This window comes from Astyanax mexicanus, chromosome 9 (assembly GCF_023375975.1).
Source record: "Astyanax mexicanus isolate ESR-SI-001 chromosome 9, AstMex3_surface, whole genome shotgun sequence".
Classification (NCBI taxonomy): domain Eukaryota; kingdom Metazoa; phylum Chordata; class Actinopteri; order Characiformes; family Acestrorhamphidae; genus Astyanax; species Astyanax mexicanus.
The window spans coordinates 26,371,145-26,387,021 of record NC_064416.1 but is presented as its reverse complement, the minus strand read 5'-3'; the positions used below and the strand labels follow the sequence as shown (position 1 = coordinate 26,387,021).

The 15,877-nt window shown below is 38.8% G+C and overlaps 1 protein-coding gene across 3 annotated transcripts in view; it reads right to left on the bottom strand.

Moving 5' to 3' along the window:
* Nucleotides 1–4,179: 4,179 nt before the first annotated feature.
* Nucleotides 4,180–15,877, bottom strand: part of gnao1a (guanine nucleotide binding protein (G protein), alpha activating activity polypeptide O, a) — a 113,597-nt gene continuing 101,899 nt past the window's right edge. Inside the window, exons 7-8 of one of the 3 annotated variants that reach the window (XM_022679722.2) lie at nt 9,741–9,894; nt 4,180–6,680 (exon numbers count right to left, since the gene is read on the bottom strand). In XM_022679722.2, coding sequence (XP_022535443.1) covers nt 6,493–6,680; nt 9,741–9,894 — 342 coding nt within the window. In that variant the 3' untranslated portion in view covers nt 4,180–6,492. Of the gene's footprint in view, nt 6,681–9,740; nt 9,895–10,215; nt 15,315–15,877 lie in introns of those variants that run through there. The other 2 variants (XM_022679724.2, XM_022679723.2) reach the window with 2 other exon arrangements.

The window sequence follows — 15,877 nt, the reverse complement described above, 5'->3', positions numbered from 1 at the left end:
GACACCGCCGAGCCCAGAGAAGTAGAACAGTATTTACAGTAGTAGTATTTGTGACTGTACTGTATTACAGTATCAGAGTAACCCCTTACCTATGTGATCGATCAGTGATTGATGTTAAATGATTGTGCTTGATGCAGTGCTGTGTGTGGGATTAAAGATCACAGGTGTTCAGCTCAGACACAGTAAAATTTCCCCTAATTCTTTGATGTGAATTTGATTTGATCTATTTAATGATATTATTTAATGCAGAGGGACAAGTAATAATTTCCTTCCAGTCTTTCTTTAAGGGATATTTGACCTTTTTTCTGGCCCAAACTCTTTCTATCTCACCTTCTTTAGAAATGTGTTACAGGCCTAAAAGTATGGAATGGATGTATATTAACAAATAAAATGAAGTTGAAAACACTACATTTCTGTCTGCAATAAAATTAAACAAATGGTAAATGTAGGAAACATGCTTTTTACTGTTTGCATTTTGCATACTGTTCCAACCTTTTCTCTTATTTGAGGCTGTATATTTGTTTTGTATTTGTACATCTCATCCTTTGAGCTAGAATTTTATCTCTAGTCAATTTTAATGCGGATAACGCCATAAAAGTCTGAAACTACAAATGCAAAATTGATTTGTTCTGAGGCGAGTAAACCAACACTGCTTGTTCTTAGGTACATTTGTTTTACGGCTCCAGAGCAACAATAGTGTAGCACTCATCTAACAGTTCTTATCTAAGTATAGAGTACATCTGTATTAAGGAAAAAAGCTGCAGAAACTTATCTTTACACCAAATTATTCCTATTAATTTTGTATGCTCTTTAATCTATTATCTATCTATGATATTTGCTGATCTGTGCCGTCTAGATCTTATTCTGTAAAACGCATCATGATGACTAACCTACTCATGTTCAGTCTGGAGGTTCAGGAACACTGCAGCTCATTCAGCTCGTCTTTTTGTCCTTCTGATGTGTTACACTCGGCTGATATTTTATGCAGCGGCTCTGGTCCTCACACAGATCACCTTCACTCTGGCCCTGACTGCTGAAATCTTAAAACATCTACCTAATTGGTTCACTGCCAGTAATTTGGGGCGGCTCTTACAGTTAAAAGGCCCAATCGCCGACAGAAAAGCAGTGGAAAAAAACTGAGGTTGTGTCATATCTGACTATTGCTTAAGATTGCTTACTGATCTCTGAAAGGCATAAAGTTACATATAAAATATTCTTTTCAAAATATGATTTGAGTATCTTAGTATTTTATTTTGGTGAAAAAAACAAAACATAACTTCCTGGGAACCACAATTAATCTGAGCTTTATTATCTAAGGTCTGACTAAGATTCAGACCTTAGTTAGCTTAATAGGATTAGCCACGTTCACCCATCCTCAATCTTGTACTTGCTAAAATTTTTGGAGCTTGCCAACAAAAGTGTTGGATTGGAGGGTAACCGGAGCTTGCTTTGTAGCTGTGTATGATCCTGACAAATATCTAGCAGGTTTAATATCTGTACCATAACCCAGTAGTGTAGAAAATGTAGTGACTGGAAATGAGGTCATGAGAAAGCTCAGAGTGGAGTTATTTTTGTTGTTCTTCTTTGCTGCAAATGGCAACACAGACATCTTGTTTCGCTCGTTTTTTAAAAAGACATCAATGTTTGAAGAAAAAAGTTTCCAGCGCATGGCATTGTATCAGTTCTTGCATGTGTTCTTGGAAAGCAGAGTTCCTCCTGGTGAAAGATCTTATTTTTGACCCTGATCAGACACAGTATTACCAACTAAAAGACAACCCTTGAAAAAAAAGTGTATTAAGTATATTTGTTTAAAAGTACGCTTAACATGGAAAAGAACATACTTTTTATACATACTAAATTTATTGTTTTGGAACAGCCTATGGCAACTTATATTTAATTTGTGATTAAGCTATATTTAAACACAACATAAAAGTATTAAATTGTGCTTTTGAGTGCTTTTTTCATACAACTTCTGCAAACCTAAGTGGATTTAAGTATGTGTCTTAAAACACCTTTTTTAATACACTTGAAGTAAATTGTAAATGTACTACATTGCTTATTGATGCACATATTGTGTACACCTTAATGTTACTGGAGAAAAAAAAACCCTAAATTGCACTTTAAGCAGTATTTAATGCCACTATATATATTTTCTAAACAACCCATCATTTAAAGCATTGTTTAAAAATACATTTTATGGAAATACAGATAAAGTATATGTAATGTGTATTTTCACAAAGTATATTAAATTGAAAATGCACTTTTAGAATTCTTTACCTACTTTGAACATAATTTTAATGCTTTAAGTATACTTCCTTTTTACAAAGGAAGTTGTATATTGTGAAAAGTACAATGATATGATGTCTTTGAAAGTTGTGTAGAGTGAACCTGGCATAAGCTTTTGTCTTAACACCTTTTTTAAAAAATGTTGACACCCAAAAAAGTAGGTAATAATGTGACAGCACAGCAATGTTTTAGGTAATGTTATTGAGATGGCAGTTAACAGGAACAGTGTGGGTCAAGTTCTGAATCTAGAACATTAAAAACAATTTAGATTGAATTGCTATTACCAAGTATTGGTAGAAATACAAATCAAAACCCAGGTCTGACTGCAAAACCCTTTCACAAATATTAGTCAATAGACTCTGGAGTTCACATTAATGGATTCTACCTGGTTTGATCCTCACTGATAAATCTGAGACATCCTGACCTGCCAAACTAAAAGCCTTTGCACACACAATTTTTTTTTTATGACGGAAAAAATGTACGAGCAGTGGTCCATGAGCACCAGACCATCGACAACAAAGTTGTGGATTTGATACCTGGGTTTGTCAGACTTAACACTGTTGGCACTTAACCCTCCCCGAGTGCACGTGTTCTAATGGGTTAAAATCAGAGGCTAAATTTCATCTGTGCCCATCCTGAGTGTGGTATACTTAGTATGGTCTTCTTCCTCTGGGAATTTTAATGTAGTGGAACCTTCCCACAAACTGCAGCATTGTTGCTCTCGGTGCTCTGTAAACAGGGATAGAACCTCTATAGCTCTCATTTCACTTTTCCCATTTCTCTCTTTCTTATTGTCTGCTTGTTTTTTATTTCCTCCTCCACACAGGCACTAAATAGTGAGAGAAGCAGAGAAGTTATAGCCTGCAGATCTGCAGAACAAACAGACTAGAATGCTCCTGGAAAAACTTAACCAGATGCAAAGAATGTAGGTCCAGAGCCTTTTAGTTTTGATCTGAAATATACTTTCTATAACCTCTGCATTTTTGATGTCATTGTGTTGATCATCCTACAGGCTTTTCTGCTCTGATTAGAACAAGACAGGCTGTTCTTCTGCTGTTTCCATGCTTCCATTTGTTAGGTCTGTAACCATGATAATAGAGCTCTGATTGGCCAGTCTGAATATAATCCAACTCTCGGACTGACTGCGTGAAAAAGATAATGTTAAATATGTGCGTTCGTTTTAAAAATGTGATGTTTTTTTTTTTTTTGGCCAGAACTAGTCAGAACTTATGTCCACCTGTGAAAGGGCCTAAAGACCTTCATGGAAGAGTCAGAAAATGGAAGAAGAAAAAAAAATGCTGAAGATGAAAAGACCATGCAATACCATGTCCCTCACACTCCCTTGACTTAAGAATTTTACAGATCAAAAGCCTTTCTTTACAAAAAAAATCGTCTAATCAAGAACTGAAAGACTCTTTCTATAGATTCTTACTGTGAAAGGCTGCTACAAAAGCTGTGACACCTGCAGAATATGAAACTCACTTTTCCGTTTTGGACCCTGTTATGTTAAAACAGTAACAAATGGAAATATAATAGTAATCTTGTTTATTATGCTGGCTCTCCAAACTGATATGTTAAAGAGCATACGATACTTTAATTAATGTTTTTCCATAAACCATGTAGACCAGGGGTGTCAAACCTTATCTGCAAAAGGCCGGTGTGGTTGCATGTCTTCATTCCAGATAAGTAGAAGCTCATGTGATGATCAGTAGTTTTAAGATTAAATAAAGAATATTTGAGTAAACAGGTTGAATCAGGTGAGCTGTCGGTTGTTAAGAATGAAAACCTGCAGCCACGCCGTCTGTTTGCGGATGAGTTTGGACGACCCTGACGTCAAAGTTCTGAGTAAAACAGACAAACAGAGATGAACAATCACATCGGCGCACCCGAAGGTTGTAGTCATGAAAACTGTGGCTTTTAATGTAAACACTACATTCGATTGGTTTTCCAGCACGAACATCCCACATGAAAGAACAACCATTCACTAAAGAAGAGGGAGAAATAAGCAGCACAGAAAGCATTCACTGGGAGAGGAAAAAAGAAAGGATGAAAGAAAACAAAAGAGAAGGGGAAGGGCAGGAAGAAGAAAAGAAAATCCAAAAGCGTAACTGGTTTGTGTCATTATACACAGTTCAGATTTTTTTTTTTTCGTCTTCTTTCTCAAGTCAAACTAAGAAGACAGGTAGAGGGAGGAGAGATACATCGTTCCAAATCTACGTGTGTTGAGTGAGAGCTGTGCTTTTCTATGCAGACCTGGAAGGTGTGTTTTTTTATTTTGAATACAATTCCCCCCAAAAAACCCAACAAAAAAAAAACTGCATGAGGAAGAGAAAGCGCATGAAATCTGTACAGCCACACGCATCGGCCCGCCCTCTCCAGCACTGGGACGGGGCCTGCGCGCCAAAGTGGTTCTTCCAAAAACTAAATATAAAATAGATACATATACCATTATTTGGGCTTAAGTAAATTCACTTCAATGCAGGGCAAACAGGCAAAAAAAAGAAAAAAGAAAGAAAAGAAAAGAATTGGTACAGTTCAACATCAACATCGGTCAGTAAGAACGGTTTAAGAGTGGATCGCGGGAACCCTTGCAATTTTTTTTCTTTTTTTAAAAAAAGGAGGGGGAGAGAGAAAAAGAAATGTTCTGTAGCTACAAAGCACAAGAAATATACTTTTAATAATATTACAGAATCATCATCATTGATATTGTTATTATCATCTTCATTATCATCGTTTATTATTGTCATAACCATTCTTTTTTTGGATTAAGTCTACTTGTAAAGATTCTAGAACCAGAGGATCTACAGCTTTCTACAACGACACACAGCCCAATGACCATCACCCATACGGCACCATATCATTGGTTGTGACTGTCTACTTTCCTCACACCCACCCCTCCCCCCAAATCCCTTCCTCCCTAACCCAGCTTACACGATGCTCTCTTTTTGTTGCTGCTGTTTCTTTTTTCTTTTTCTTTTTTTGCACTTTTTGCCGTTTTTGTGGGTTTTATTAGTCATTTTTTTCAACATTATCTAAGTGAAGCAGGTAGCCGTTTCTTTATACAAAGGCTGAAGGGTCATGCTATGTGTGACAGGACCTGTGAGAGAGGACTGACTCCATTACCCAGCCTGGAGACAAACTAAAACAGGACGTCTAGGAGAAGAGAGAAACTGGGAGAGCAGGACAGAAGCTCGAAGTACGGAGGGGGAGTGGGGTCAGTGAGAAGAAGAAGTGTGGGACAGACAATCAATCAATAAATTAATAAATTAATTAACAATAAAAAAGTAGAAGTTCCTTACATGACAGTGTTAATAGGTTCTCGTTATAGTGATCTAGTGTCGCTAGAACTATTTCCCAGACCCGTCATTCTCAGAAGGTTGGCACTGATATGACAATTTCAATCATCAGGACTGGTCGAGGGGGGCTCAAAGTCGTACGCTATATGGCCCCAGATATACACAGCGAATAAAGCTGGCCTACCCCAGTGACAGGAACAAACAGAATAAGAGTGAACAAGACTCAACAAAAAAAAAAAACAAGAAAAGAAGCTTGTAGGGTGAAATCCTGGGGGTTTTCTTTCTCTAGAACATTGAACAGCTGAACAGAACGAATGGAATCGCCATGAAAACCCAGTCTGATAAAAACCCGAACAACAGGGACACGCTACAACCGCAGTTTGGCTCGACTGACTTTAACTGTAGTGCTCACGTCTAGCGTCGCTGTCTACGCCGTTGATATAGCTATCGTCGTCTTTTTTTCTTCTCATTACATCATTACCGCAATGTTGTATACTCAGGCAAAACGTGTAACCGCCAGCCCCCCGACTGATATACACGTAATAAATATACATACAATAAACAAAAAACATAAAAATATAGTAAAAGAAACACATTTTAGAGAACAAAAAATGAGGATTGTGTAGTTAAAACAACAGAAAAAGACACAGTGGAAAAACGGGAAAATAAAACATCAAACAGCAAAAAAAAGAAAAGAAAAAAAAGTCCCAACTTTGTTCTAAAACGGTAAAGGCTGGGTTTCTATAAGAAATCAGTTCTGTTGGCAGCTCTTGGAAAGACAAACTAAAAACATTTTTATATATATATATTTATATATATGTATATGCCTATTTTAAAATTATCATTATTATTATTTACCAACTTGCATTTTAATCATTTCCAAAGAAGTGGCTCGACGAGAGGGAGGGGCTCAGTACAAGCCGCAGCCTCGCAGGTTGTTGGCGATGATGATGTCGGTGACGGCGTCGAACACCACCTGGATGTTCCCTGTATCCGTGGCGCAGGTCATGTGACAGTAGATCTCCTTATTGGGCGAGCGGTTCTTGCTCTCGAACTGTGCTTGGATGTAAGCAGCCGCGTCATCGTAAGTGTTGGGGCCTGTGGACAGGGGCAGGTTAGAGAGGAAGGGGGAAAAGAGAGAGAGAGAGAGAGAGAGAGAGAAAGGACAAGAGAGAGAAAAAGAAAAAGAGAGATGAGTGAAGCCCGATGGGAGTACATCCCTCACAAGCAATTTTCAATCGAGCTGAGATGCTTCAAACTGACAGATAACCAGTTATTTCCACCGAATTGTTGAAATTATGCTGCATGCAGTGAAGTAGATATGAAAATAAACAGGAAATAGAATGTCCAATGCATAAAGCGAGAACATGACTGAACAGACGATAAACAAGTTTGAGTAATCTACAGAGCGCAAGAAAGAGAGAGAGAAAGAGAGAGAGAGAGAGAGAGAGAGAGCAAGAAAGAGATGGCAGCTCGCCCATCTCCCATGAGCAGGAGAAGAGACTGACAGAAACCCACCCTTCTGTAGAGACATCACATCAGGTTTTTTTTTAAATGACTCTCTATAGATATCTCCCTGGAGCTCTCCCCGACACCTGCTCACGTCATACGCACTCCAGACCACACTCTCCATCCTTTCATTTGGCCATTTTTTTCCCTTCCTTTAAAGCCAATCTCTCTTTCCCTGCTTTAGCACAATCATCACGCTGGAAGAACAGAGCTAGGTGTAATAGGCAGCCTCTGAATGAGCTCTGTGGTAAGAGAGATAAGAAGCAGGGGGTTGTGAGGAGTGGGGAGAGCAGGGAAGTGTGTGTGTTTTTGTAGGTGTGTTTTTGTACGTGTATGTGTGTGTGTGTGTGTGAGAGAGAGAAAAAGAGAGAGAGAGAGACACACAGACAGGACGGCGGCTGTCCCTCAGGGCTCATCTCTTCCCCATGGTTGCTCAAGCTTGGCCCAGGCACTACAGGATCTTACAGACAGGCCTGAGATGACCACCGTACCTTAACAATTCCAGTGTGTGTTCATGTCTCTCTCTCACACACACACACACACACACACACACACACACACACAGAGAAAGCCCACTCTCTCCCACTATCTATTGGGCACAGTGTGTTCAGAGCTTCAGAAGCCATTGACTATAGAAGCGCCATCTGCTTTGCTTCATTGAACTGTACAGCGTTTCTTCCAGACCATATATTTCAGGCTCTAACCTCTTCATATGCCAATAGTTAATATTTTCTTTATAGCTTCTGTTTTTCCAACCCTTGCACGAAATTCAGAATGTACAATTTATTTTAAAATATATGATAACTGGGCACGTGTGTGTGTAAGAGAGTGGAACAACATATGCACTTGGTATACTGTAGATATAAAGCTTGTCTGTAACCTAGAATCTCTCAACTGACTTGACTTGCTGCTCCCAAGCCTTCCACTGAACTATAACTATAACTTTCCAAACTGCTATCCCATGACTATTGGCATGTCAGTGTCTATATACACTGAGTGGGGGAAGGGGGGGTGGGAAGATATTGGGAAAATATTTCATGTATTATACTGTAGATACACAGTTGTTCAGTGATCAGACAGAAGGCTGGAGTGACCTTTAGCATTTCTAAGAGTTTAGTTAAAATCAGTATTTAATGCCCTTTTAAATCAGATGCATTGATTAATAAAACATTAAATAGTTGATCTTTGTTATTATAACTTTCTGAAATCCCTTTTATTAACTACTACATAACATTCAATAATATTATGTATCTATGCAAACTAAAATCTAATCAATGGAATTCAAACTATTTAAAAACATAAATAGGTAATGGACATGTAAATTATGCATTCTATTAAACGTACTGCAAGATAAGACAGAGAGGGCTTCCTAACCCAAGTAATAGGACTCACTATCAAACTCGTGATTGATTTGAATTTTTGTGCTCCAAAAATACGTCATCTCCTTTACTTAAAATTATTGTTTGGCTTTTGTATCCTAAATATTCTTAACTCATATACAGTAGCTTTTACAGTAAATGAACTTAGCTTAGTTTACAGTAATGGATACTGTTTTTAAGAGGGGATTATTACCCCATTTTCCACCTACAATTTGACTATAAACACTTAAATAAGGATATCCAGCCAAAGACCCATAATTCACAGGGCTTCCACTTTTGTCAGGAAAAGATTTTCCAGGACATTTTCTATGATTTCCATAAATTAGCACATACATATACGATAAGCACATTATATGACTCTCAATATCAAGTGGTTTTAAATGTATTCCAAACCACCTACTACTACATGTGCTGTATATGTTCCCTTATACCCAGATCCTGCTGCATATTTGTATAATACTAGTAGTGATTTACTGGTACATATCCATTTAAAATCTTAAATACTAAGCTATGATGTCAGTGTGAAAGGTTGTTGCTATAGTGTTGCTTAGTGGTTGCTAAGATATTGCAAAGCAGTTATTTTATGGTGTTGTAGGTAGCTGCTTAGGCGTTGCTAAGTGGTTTCTTGTGTGTAACTACAAAGTCTTTGTATAATCATGGCATGGAAAAGGTGCTCCAATCTGTGCCCTCATCCGTTCCTATGGGACAAAATTGTCCAAAAATCTGTTGCTATGTGGAAAAGAAATTATCAGGGTTGACTGTGCCCATCTCACATAGTCAAACCCAACAATTATTTGCACTGTAAAAGTCTAGCAGAAAAGCAAAAATACAAAAAAATGAAGAGGAAAAATAATAAAGCAAAAATCTGATAATCTGCAGTCATGATAAATAACAAAGGGCATAATTGGCTGAAATATGCAGTCTCAGTGGTTGACCACTTTTCCAGCATCTCTCTAATATTTCTATTTAAACATATTTTCATGACCGTTTTCCAACTGGAAAACAAGTCACAGGAATCAATTTCAAGATGTCCAAAGTAAAAATAAAAATCTTACTTATTTGTTGAAGGAACTTTAACAAATATTCTTGACTTCTCTCTCTTCAACTGTTTTTTTGTTTTTTACACTTGTGCTCTTTAGCCAGCCAGAACACTAAATTACATCAGCTTAGATTTCAATGTTCAATGTGTTCACTCTAGCTTATAAAACACAACTGCTCACTATCTGAGTAACATAGATGTGCATGTGAGAGCATCCTGAGGTGTTCTTACCCGTATACTCCGGGAAACAGATACTCAAGGGCGATTTCTTGATCTTTTCAGCGAACAGGTCTTTCTTGTTGAGGAAGAGAATGATGGAAGTGTCAATGAAGAATTTGTTGTTGCAGATGGAGTCGAACAGCATAAGAGACTCGTGCATGCGATTCTGCAGGAGAAGAACAGAACGGAGGGATAGACAAGAGAAGGGGAATTCAGAAAAGATTAGCCTCAGAAAATGAGAGTAAAAGGAGTTAGACCAAGATCAAAGGTACAACATAAGGAAGAGCATACAGGAGAATGGAAGCTGTCCCTTTTTAAATATCAGGTTTGAGAATGTAATGTACGTTGAGCAAGTAGATTCAGTGTGTGTGAGCGAGTGAACACGAGGTTCATGATAGACAGAAAAAAAGACAGGAGGGATATACAGAGAAAGATAGAGAAAAAAAAAAGAGTAGAGACTTGAGACACAAAAAGCCCACACATTGAATTTTGAGTGGCACTTCATTCATTTATTTCATATAAATACACAAATGCAAATACACATCTTCCATTGTTCAATAAATAATTAAGGCAGTGAAAGACACAATAACTACAGCAGATCCACAAAAAAAAAAAAAAAACCTGAAAGAGAGCCACACAAACACTGCTATCACACCCTGAAACACACAATTGGGTGTAGTATTACAACTTCTAATTGACAAATCTAGTTGGTGAAATGAGAGATTTTGGAATGAAAGTAGAGGACAGATGGTACTCTGCTTTTGGCACTTACACCTGCACTAATTATTTCTCTAATCCAGATTCCTCTAATCTAATCTAGACAGCATTATTTAAAACTACCATCCAAACAGGCCTCGAGTGTCTCGTTATATAACTCACTCTGTGTCCACTGATGACAGCGTTATTGGCACTTGGCACGAGTGAAGAGAGTGTGCCTTCGAGGTGCTGGAGGACTAAAAACGATAGCTATCAAAGACATTTGTGCACCTTTGGACGCTGCGAAACAGCATGAGCACGAGTCGCTGCCCGTAGCTACTTTATTTATTTTCACACAGTCCCGTTTCAATCTTGCTGTAAGTGTGTTATCCACCACAGAAAAATCTCATTCCAGTAGGTAATATGATGTCAAATAGATCATTTCTATCCAATTATACATCAGAGTGCACAGTGACAGCAGTCTGGCCACAGCAGCAGCTGCTATAGTCCCGGTAAAAACAACCAGCTATTAGTCAATCAGCAGTGCGCTGATTCAATTACCCACAAATATCGTTACCCTGGCCAAAAACTTCATTTCCCACAAGTCCACGGGCTGACAACAGACTTCTATCTTTACCACGAAACCGTAGGCCATCATTCTCTCAACTGCAAACACAAATTTTACTGACATTAGGGATAGCTGCAAGTCCACGCTTACAAAACATGCTAAGTGCTGAGAGTTATAAAAAAAAAAAGAAAGAAAAATCTAACTGAAAAAGCGATGTTGAAGGAGAAGAGTTATCGAAGCTAGGAGAAGGTTCGCTGCGTTGGAATGAAATCGGTGTCACAGTTGGATGGGTATGGGGGTTGTGGGTTTGTTTTGTCTCTGGAGTGGGAGTGATAATGACGCCTCCAGCTGAGGCTCTGAGAGCACACTGAGTCAGAATGCACAACTTGTCCGTCACGAAAATGATGCGTACTATACTACACACTATACACACTCTTTTACTGAGTTTTTATATCAGCACAATGCATCATCAGCAGAACGCCCCATCATGAACACTAAAGTTTACGGCACTTGGCTGATGCTCTCACCCACAGCAACTCACAATACATTCTCAATTACATTACAGATGCATCCAGCATCATTTAAACCACTGGCTAAAATAACAGCCTGTACACTGCGGGTCCCAGATCTGTTCCTGGAGAAACTTCACCCAAGAGATTCGAGTTAAAATGATTTTTTTTTTTTACTTAGAACAGGGAAAGCAGCGTTCTTCCCATCACACCACTTTACCAGTGCTTCAGTGGTAAAGGCTAGCACATGCTTCCTTCAAAACATTTAGCCACATGTATTCAGCCAATTGTTAATGCAAAATAGCTGAACATACATACAGGAGAACACTGACTTCCTGTTAAGTTGTGTCGACAAGCAGTCGCTTACACAGTTTTCCATCCACCAAGTTTTTGTGACTTCGGAAAACGTCAAACCAAATAATTTTCCGCTAAGACAAGGAATAAAAGATACAATATTGGTAAACCCAAATCCTGGAAATAAAAAAAAACAATAGGAAAAATGCACTCTTTCATTAATTTCATTCTTTACAGTTGAGCTCATGCTAAATTTTCTACCACTATCTAGTACACTACCGGTACTTCTTATGAAACCCTATACTCTGTGTAAGCAGCCAGCTTGCATGGATATGACTGGCCATATGATCCAATGCATGTCCAATTATGACCCAGCATTTTTTATGTTTTTAATGTTGTTATACATTCTGAAATGCTAAACCCAAAGCTCAAGAAAAATGCCTCTACCAGAACTGTGTGTTTGTGCTCCCAAAAGTATGGTGGACGTTATAGAGGTTACACACAGATTTTAGTTATTATTAGGTGGACTACTACTCATCCTGCCCAACAATATCCATAAAAGTACTGCAAATATACCTAGAAATTATTCTGAAACAAGTAAAGACTCTAAAGTTGAATAACTTAATTCTGTAGCCTACCTCATCTTGAGCTTCTTTTACCTCTTTTCCACCAACAAAGTGCTGGTGCCGGAGCCGGTTCCTGTGAACCTTTTAAGAACCGGCCCGTGTTTCCACTGCTTCAAGAAGTCACTCCCTACGTATGTGAATGTGGGCGTCAAAAGAAGTCGCGGGGCAATTTGAAAACACCACGGTGGAACCCGAGCTCCTATTAAAACTTTTGCTGCTGTCCTCGGTGGACCACTGTTGATTCAACGCCCCGCCCTTTGGCCGCACGCGTCACAGGTTCGCTGGTTCCAGACCAGCAATATGCTGGGGCCAGAATGGAGCCAGCTTTTCTGGCCAAGAACCTGTGATTTTGCGGTGGAAACGCAAAGAACCATTTGGGAACCTGGCACCAGCACCGGCACCATGCCGGTGGAAAAGCGCCCTTTGTGTCACTGTAGTTGATAGAAACTTTACATTTTGTAAAAATGTCTTTTCAAAACGATGGACGAAAACCTAGCTAGTAACTATTATTAATTGCATAACTGCCTTAAGAAATCCAAGATCTTCTGTAATTGACTCAGCACCAATGGCTGCAAATAATATTGACCAGTTAAGAAATGCTTTTGGGTAATCCAGACCAACGTAGTTTGGGTGGATCAGATGCACTGCATCAGACAAAGGAAGGAGGCCCGAGTTTTTTACTTGAAATATGTTATGCTCTTTTAATGTAGATTTTTTAATCACAATTCTCTCCATATTTCAAACTATTTAATTTCCACCCACTAGTTTGGAATATACGTTCACACGACACTACATGTGCCTTAATACAATGGACAGCTGATTGTGCTTGGAGGAGAACACTAGCTCCCAATTCTGTTACATCAACCAACAGATGTGCACACTACCTAGCACTGTAATAAGTCAAGGGGAAGGGGAAGGGGGAGAGGAAAGGCCATTTTACCCACTCAGTAAGAGCAAGGTTAACAGGACTTTGCCACTCACAAGTCTATACTCTATGTACCTAAATGGCAAAACTTTCCTATATGTGTAAACATTCTTACCTTTAGTTTAGCTCACAATGGCCTAAAAATGTAGAGAAAATAATACTCCCAATGGTGCTACAAGGTCAAGAAAACTATAGAGAAAAGCCTAGCATCTAAAACACCTAAACATCTGTGACAAATATGGCACTGTGCCCTACATTTACTGAACGGCAGCGTAGCTCCACAAATACAAATCCAAATTCACCCCCCAAGGAATCCTGAAGCTCCACAAGCAAATAATCCAGGGCTTGTGATGACAGGTAAGGCAGCCCTATCAACATACATTTTGGAACGAGCAATCATGCAGATATGGGGGGACAAACAGAAAGCCTGATTGGAGGCTTGCACCAGGCAAAATTATAAGCTACGGCAAAAATAAACAGCACACAACCTGAGGCACACCAGCTGAGCCAATCTGACACTATGATTAAACTGTACCGATTGACACAGATGGATCGTGCTTGGCAGTCAGACATGGTCCATTTAAGGCTGGTCTAGCCTAGTACAGATCAAAACTAGACAGAACTGGTTCTCAAATTAATAATAAAAAAGACTACTCTATTTATCTTTCAGAACATATTCAGACAGTTATATACACTATAATTTATCATTCAAAAAAAAAAAAGAAGAAGATGAAGCTCTAAAAGATGAGTAATATGTATGTACACACACATTTCCATCATAATTACAGGTGAAGAGACACAGATCATCACAGATCAAACTTGATATCTTAGTTAAAGGTTCTGCATTTAGAGTTTTACCAAAGGAGTTATTATCTAAGCAGTAAGTGTTTTTTCATCACTCCTGTTGCAGCTGAAAATACATGTGAATCTTTCTTGTGTCATGTGTTGTGTGATGTGTGTGGAATGACAACTGTTATAGTGAATAATAATCTAATTACTCTGATTATAATACAGATCGACTACCCTGCCAGTTTTTTTTTTTTTCTCTCGAAACATTGAGACAGCACTATTTTAGTAGTAGACTAGCTCCTGGCATTAGCTGTGGGACGTAACGATAATGCCATTTAAAGGTCACCCGCAGAGTTTCATCAACATTCAAGTCTTGACAATACCTATAAAATCTTATCTGCTGGGGCACTTGAAATATCACAGAGCTTTGAAGGACCATCATGTACAAGTGACACAGCAGCAATGGCCATTTTAGACAAAATAGTGCCACGCGTGTTTCGTACTTTACTTTACACTAATACACTATACAATAGCATGATCTGATTATGTAATTTGATGACTGTGTCCTTCGGGCTTCTGAATCAGACAAACAAAGAATCATTCAGGATTGATATGATTTTGGGACGAGAAGGGAAAGCTTGGGACACTTAGAGGATTTGTTATTAGTTTGGCATTTCGATTCAGTCATCTATTCTTCCTGAACCAGCTCAATTTAGCTGCTCTATAGCAGCCCAATGAGTGGGTAGATCTCGAATGTAGCTGCACACGTGACAAATTACACATGAATCATCAAGAATAGTTGAATAGGTTCTGATCTTTGGATTAAAATTTAGCTTGTCCTTTTACAATGACTTAAATGGTAGTATTCCATTTCACTCTATTACCATCTACCATCACTGAAAATGGTGGACAAGGAGACTGAATAATACAGGAACGAATGACAATCTCCAAGAACAGTGCAGTAGGTGCAGCGTTCTCCAGCTAATCCTGGTCAGTAGAGGCCACAGAAGCGCAGGTTGTTGGCGATGATTACGTCGGTGACGGCGTCGAAGACGAACTGGATGTTGTTGGTGTCCGTGGCACAGGTGGTGTGAGCGTACACCTCCTTGTGGAAGGACTTGTTCTTGCTTTCGTACTGGGACTGGATGTACTCCACCCCCTCTGTGAACGTGTCCGGGCCTGGAGCGGCAGAGATGAAGATGCGGCAGAAAGAAAGGCCAAGTACAGTGGGAGGATGGAGAAACGATGTGGCAAAAAAGAAAGAAAAGTGAGCAAAAAAAAATAAATAAAATAAAATGCCATTGGAGAACAGAAATGTGGAACAAAAGATTTAGCATGAAAGCAGTGCAGAGGGGGTAAACAAAAGAGAAATGTAATGAAAATCTGTAAACGAGTGTAAAAATGATGTATTATGTAATAGGCTGCAAGTCTGATATTGTAGCAAGCTGATGAAATATGGTAGTATTATATTACAGTAATGCTGTGGCAGGAGATGGGGTGTGAGTTTGTACAGAATGAAAATGTTGGAGGGGTGGCCAACTTGGCTGAATTCCTTTAGAAACCAGATCAGAAAACATGGAACTTTTCCAGGTAATGGACAAGCTGTCATCCAGAGAAACAGAGAGGGGGGGGCGATTCCTAGTAACATGATCTTTGCTGGAGATTTAGAGCTAATTGCTGGGAGTAGAGTTTAGATTTTCTCTAAGCTTTTTTCATCTCTTTCAAGCTCCTTTATTCCTCAT